Below are 6,234 nucleotides of genomic sequence, written 5' to 3'. Positions count from 1 at the left end.
GGACTTTGTTTGCTGGTGACAAGAGTGCTATGTAAAAGGCTATATCCAGGCCACCCAAAATAAAACTGCGACAGAGCAGCTATCGGTGAGGAATGGGTAAACGCTTCAGAATCCAAGTCATGTAAGCCAATATTGAAGATGGCTGCAGATGGAGCACTGAGAAAAATGGGTGAGACACAGAGTCCAGAGAGGTAAGGGGCTAAAGGTAGGTGCAGAAGTGACAAAGCATAGAGGTGACAAGTAAGTATCAAGAATGAGAAAGAAAATGTAGAAATAGTGTGTGGTCCCAAGCTTTAGTACGAAAATACTAGTCAAACAGAACAGGTTTCTGGTATGATTTGAACAGCGCTGACATCGTGCCCTCCCCCAGGGTGCTACTCAGGACCAGGCTTCCGCTAAGCCCATCTTTCTGAGGCTGGATTCATATCCAGCCAGTGGACCACTGAGGGCCTCTTCCCTCCCCCATCGAGATGGTCAAATATACGGGACCTGGATGATGTAAGTAGTCACAGAAAGACAGACGGCACTGGCCAAGAACAACTCAGCGCATGACAGCCAACAGAAATAAAACCCTAAATGTTCTAAAGAGAATTTCAGAGGAGACTTTTGTAAGAACAGACCATGGTCTACGTGAGTGGTGACCAATTCAGTGATGGCCATTCTCAGCCCAGGCAGGCGTGAGGAAATGTCAGCGAGAGGAAAAAAAGTAGACCTGGGGTCCTCAGGTGCCTTTCGTCTGGACAAAGCTACCTGGCCTGGGTGAGGGCAGGAGAAGAGGGGTCCATTAGGGTGACTGCAACGTCTCTGCCCCTGAGACCTTCCCTGGGTAACGGCTGGGAAGGTGCTGGGGCTGCTCGAGGAGGGAGAGGACAGCGCACACACCTCAGCCCAGCCAACCACGGCGCCTACCTGGGGGACGAGGGGAGGGAGCGGTGCCCGGGGTCCCATGTGAGGACAGACCTGCTCTTGGGACAAAGGGAAGGGCAGAGCCTAGCTCACGGCACAGGGGTGAGTCTGAAGACCTTACCGAAGGAGGTTATAAGTGCCCAGTTCTCCAGCATCACATCCTGGTGCAGGCGTCTCTGAGCCTCATCAAGGAGATCCCATTCCTCCCAGGAGAAGTACACGGCCACGTCCTCAAAGGTCACACTGCCCTGGCATGATGGGGACAGATGAAACCACAAACAGCCTCTCTCTGAGGAGCTGCAGTACATCCCTTCCCCTCCAACATCTACTGTGCGCCCATCCTTCTCCTAGGCTCCCCAACTCAGAGGAAAAACCAGGCCACGGAATTACTGGTGCTGCTGTCTCTTCGTGGGCCCGCTGGTAACGGTAAAGCCATCGGCAGCCAAAGGCGGATGGACAAACAGCTACCTAAGCAGTGGGACTAGCATAGGAGGACCTACCCCTCCACAGGCGATTCCCCTGGCAGAGCCACTGCCGTGGAATTCTCAGTGCAGAGCACCAGACCATCGGACGTGCTCCCCGTCCAGCTACGCATCACTCTCGATAATGCGCATCTCATATCTCCAGATCCCACAGCCACGTGCCCACGGCCATGATAATCCATGCCCGACACACTTCTATGTCAATTACCCCCTCTAACCCCACTGGTGAGGGTGATCCCCACCCTAGCTGGGTGGCCAAACTCCTAACACCTGACGCTGGACAGATGCAATCAACAGACATTTACTAATCTCATATATTCTGGGAGAGGAGGACACCACACGACACACAAGATGACATAAAGGCTACACTCTAGAAAGAGTGAACTACCAGGGGCAGTCTTTACAGGACTGAGAAGGCACGATGTCCCAATTCCTGCAGGAGCATGTGGCTGACTTATTTAACTCTACAGGCCCCTAGGGAACTAAAACCCACTCAAAGCGATGAGCAAGCACTGCGCCTGCTCCCCGCGATAAAGACAGCTGTGAGGCCAGAAGACGTTATCTGAGAGCAGAGTGTGGAAGGGAGCGGGCACCAGGGCCAACTGAGGGTGTCCTGGTTTCACCACATACTGAGGCAGCACATGGATTGGCCTGAATTTTAGGACTTAACCACGCAACTTGGAAGAGAGCATCCGGCGTAGAGAGAATCCTGCCACATTCAAACGGGATCCAATGTCACCACAGAGTTCCAAGATTCCCATTAGCGAGAGCAGCCCCAAATCATCCTGTGGTGGTCTCGCTACGTTTCTTGAGTCAGACTTGGCCACAGAGCGCCACACGTGTATGGGGCTTCAGAATGAGCAAATTATGACGACCTAAAGGCAACTGAGACCCTGTGGGCTCAAGAGAAACTTCTGTCCCCACCCCCTTAACTATCTTAGAGGCATCTGAATGAGGAGCCCTGCCCATAAGGGATGTTTAGAGACCACCCTTCTTGACTTACCTGTATGGCAAGACAAACTACTAATTACTGAGCAGGTCTTCTCCTGCAGTGACCTTCTGAGCCCCGAGGCGCCTCACTCCGTCACTAGCTCAGAACGTCTCATATGCCATTTTCCCGTTCTGTCTCTGAAACTGTCATGTATGTGGACTTCCCACGTGCAAGAAAGTCAGTCTGACCTCCTCTTGTAATCTGTCTCTTGCTGATTTGACCATCTGGCCAACCAGAAGCAGCAGAAGAGGGAAGAGGAACGCCCCCCTTCCCCATGTGCAGATCTCAGACACCCAAGGTCCCACGCTACGTTCGCGGCATTTGCTGTGCTCCCAGCAAGCGCAGCTTCCTCCGTCCACCCAACCCTCATTCAAAGCCCAGCCACACGGATCCTCCTCCGGTCCCATGAGTCTCTCACGTGACTGAATACACCCCCAACCCTAGCCACCCGGCTGAATGAAAACACCCCAGGCTTCACCAGAGTCCTCACGAAATCATGATGAGTCCTTCAAGTGGTGAACAAGCATCAATTTCAGCCTGAGTGCCTAGCGCCTTAATTAGAGCTCTGCATCCATCTTATGTCAGCTCTTCCCTTGTAAGCCTTGGCCACCTGCCGACTACCTGCACGGTCACTTACCTCCCTTATCCGTGGTTATGAAGCCCAAGACCGTCACCCAGGTATCCACGCAGAACGCCCAGTCCTTGAGCCCCCATCTTCCCCTTCCTCGCAGCCGTGAAAATTAATCAACAGAAACCTCATGTAACGTGGCGATGGCGGCGCTCTTATGTCTTACCACTCGTGGAGAACGTCAACCAGGGAGATGTATTTTCCACCTCCAACTAGCAGCTGCCTACTCCACTACCCCAACAGGAAGGAGGGCCTTTTCCTCACTGGGGAACCACTTAACCAATGACCAATGAAAAACCACTATAAATCAAACTCCCAGTTTCCTGCAATGCATGTTTACAAAAGCCCCCCTGAACTGCCCCTGCCTCTGTAAAAGAACATTCCTCTCCTTTTTAATCTGAACTTGCCTATGGGTCTACCACAGCTTGAATGTTCTGAATTGCAATTTTATTTTTCCCAAATAAACCCAATTCACAGGAGAACCATATGGGTATTTGCTAAAGATCAACATCTGCTAATAGTTTCACAACCATAACCTGAAGTTTACCTCTCCTAAATGTGACCCACCGCTCACTCGCCTTGGTCTTCACAGTAGCTACGTTTTAGATGTACCCAATCTGAATCCTTCCTCAGGTGTGTCAATGTGTGTGTCCAGCTGTCCATCTGAGGCTTCTACTCAGCGGTCTCTGAAACATCTGACTCTTAACATGGTCAAAACAAAGCTCCTGATATCCTAGTAAACATTATACCTATTACCAACTTGCTCATCTCTGTTAATGCAGCTTTCATCACTACAGCTGCTAACCCAAAAATCCGGGGATCCCACTGATTCCTCTCTTTCACTCCCTCACTGTCAACGTTAGAAAATCTAGTGCTTTTTTCTTTCTTTCTTTATTTGTAAATTGTTACAAATAATTACAATAATTACAATATTTTACATTGGTTGTCAGTAATGGAAGTATCTCTATACACAGCCTAAAACATGGACTCAGGACCCTGGGCTTGGGGTCCCAGGAAAGCACAACCCACAGAATATGGGAGTGGCGCTGGGATTAGTAAGGGACAGGGACAGCTCCACTTACCTGTCTGGGTTCCATAAGCACTTCCACAGACATGGGAACCTGCGGGGAGAGGCAAGCCTTAGAGGATCGAGTGGGTCCCTGGCGCTCATGCCTCCCTGTACCCTCCTCCCCTGGCTCTGGAGCCAGGTGCCTTCAGTCAGGCTGGCTGGCGAACTTCTGGGCTTCAACGTTCAGTGGCGACTCTTACCAGCACTGTGACCGTGAATAAACACTCAACCTCCAGCAACTCAATGAACTCATCGCTCCCCTCCCATCTGTTCTTCCTTTGAACAGCCTTTGGGAACGTTTTAAAACCCTAATGGACATAGTGGGGGTTTTTTGTTCAAAACTCTCCAGGGCTTCTGCAGTTCTCACAATAAGGGACAACCCCAGACTGCTACTCCAGGTGTCACTCCGCCTCACACTCACTGTCCCCGCAGAGGAAGGACGGACCTCTTATGTCAACTCTTCCCGGGGCCTCCTGGCTCGACCGTCTCCCCCACCCCCCGCGTCTTCACACGGCCGGTCCCTCGGCCTGTGACCTTCTCCCACAGCCCGTCACCCCGCACGTCGCCCGCCAGCGCCTCACCGTCCCGGGCAGCAGGACGGGAGCGGCGCCCGCACGCGGGGCTTCAGGGGTTGGGTCTCGGAGGACGGTGGGGCCAGGGACGCGCAGCAGAGCCTCACCGGCCCGGACGCCGGGATCCGGGCTGCAGGACGGGAGCGGCGCCCGCACGCGGGGCTTCAGGGTTTGGGTCTCGGAGGACGGTGAGGCCCGGGAAACGCGCAGCTCACCCGAGCGGGGACCCTCGGCGTGGCCGCCGCCAAAGAACTCTGCGGGCGGAGCGGGACGGGAGCGAAGGAGGCGCCGGGCACGGCGATCCCCGTCCCCGCCCTGGAGCGGGTCACCCGGACGGCTTCGCCAAGTCTCAGATCCGTGTCTGAGAGGCGGGGACCATTACTCCTGTCGCGCCTTACGGCCCCGGCACCTCGACCCCGACACAGCGATCCGGAGCCTCCGACCAGGGCAGCCGATCCGGGGAGAAGACAAATCGCCCACCACGAGGACGACGCCGGAAGTCCCGCGCGAAGTTAGTTTCCTCACGCGGAAACTTTTCTGAGCCTTTATTGGTCGCGCCGCCGCCGCCGTCTCGGAGCATTCTGGGTAATGTAGTTCCCAGATCCAGCCGCGGGGCAAGGGCGCTGCCACCAGACCTTCAGTGGACAGGTCACGCTCCGCCGCGGTGTACGCTCGGAAATGGCAAGTGTGGGTCCCAAAACGGAGGAGAGGCTTGGCTCCTTCTTAAGGGGGTCATACTCAACTTTTGGGGATGTACTGTCTGCAACTGATTACCCAAGTGTTTGGAGACATTTTATGCCAGCATCCATGAAGTTCTCAGAGGCTAAACATATTCTTTCAGATGCTCCCCAAAGCTTACAGATCCAAATGCACATATTCCATAGTTATTTGGTCAGAAAATGAGCCCACTGGTAGAGGAACGTGGGAGATCTTAACTGCCTGATCTCAGCTCATTGCTGAGAAGTGATGACAGAGGCAAGAGCATGAGGAATGGATATCTCAGAAAAACGCTTGTAAAATGCAAATCATAGAAGGCTATTGATTTTTACAACTATGTAAGGTGACAGATGTTAACTAGACACTGTGGTGATCAATTCACAATGTATACGAATATTGAATTGTTATGTTGTAACAACTGAAACTAATGTTATATGTCATTTATATCTCAAAATAAAAATTTTAGAAAGCTATTAATAATGACTATGTAGTAATTCAAAGATGGTGCCAGAAATGTCTCTGGGGAAGTATCATTGGATGGTGAAAAAATTGAAGATCTCACCTTCAGAAAAAACACACAATCACACAATATGCAATTATTATTATTATTATTAATGCCTACAGCACCTGGTCTTCCTAGGTGGTCTCCCATCCAAGTACGAACCAGGTCCAACCTTGCTTAGGTTCCGAGATCAGACATCAGGCTTGTTCAGGGTGGCATGGCCATAGACCAGGGACTGTGGCTCCACTGGAGTGTGAACCCAGGACCTTCTGCGTGTAAAACAGATGTGCTAACCGCCAATATGTACATTTTTGAAAAAGAAAAACCCATGATGCACCAAGAATAATTTGGAGATTCCTGAATTGGC

At 52.1% G+C, this 6,234-nt stretch overlaps 1 protein-coding gene and 1 pseudogene across 1 annotated transcript in view; both read right to left on the bottom strand.

Annotated features, from left to right (window-relative positions):
- The window catches only part of LOC102895372 (zinc finger protein 154-like), a 9,137-nt gene extending 3,909 nt beyond the window's left edge, over positions 1 to 5,228 (bottom strand). The window contains exons 1-4 of the mRNA XM_015589804.2: positions 5,129 to 5,228; positions 4,658 to 4,902; positions 4,090 to 4,128; positions 1,028 to 1,154 (exon numbers count right to left, since the gene is read on the bottom strand). Coding sequence (XP_015445290.1) covers positions 1,028 to 1,154; positions 4,090 to 4,128; positions 4,658 to 4,902; positions 5,129 to 5,228 — 511 coding nt within the window. The remainder of the gene's footprint in view (positions 1 to 1,027; positions 1,155 to 4,089; positions 4,129 to 4,657; positions 4,903 to 5,128) is intronic.
- A 752-nt stretch (positions 5,229 to 5,980) lies between these two features.
- LOC112479600 lies at positions 5,981 to 6,096 on the bottom strand (annotated as a pseudogene).
- Between the last annotated feature and the right edge of the window lie 138 nt (positions 6,097 to 6,234).

Source organism: Pteropus alecto, unplaced genomic scaffold (genome assembly GCF_000325575.1).
Source record: "Pteropus alecto unplaced genomic scaffold, ASM32557v1 scaffold380, whole genome shotgun sequence".
NCBI classification, from domain to species: Eukaryota; Metazoa; Chordata; class Mammalia; order Chiroptera; family Pteropodidae; genus Pteropus; species Pteropus alecto.
The sequence above is the reverse complement of the archived record's forward strand: the minus strand, read 5'-3'. Positions and strand labels throughout refer to the sequence as shown.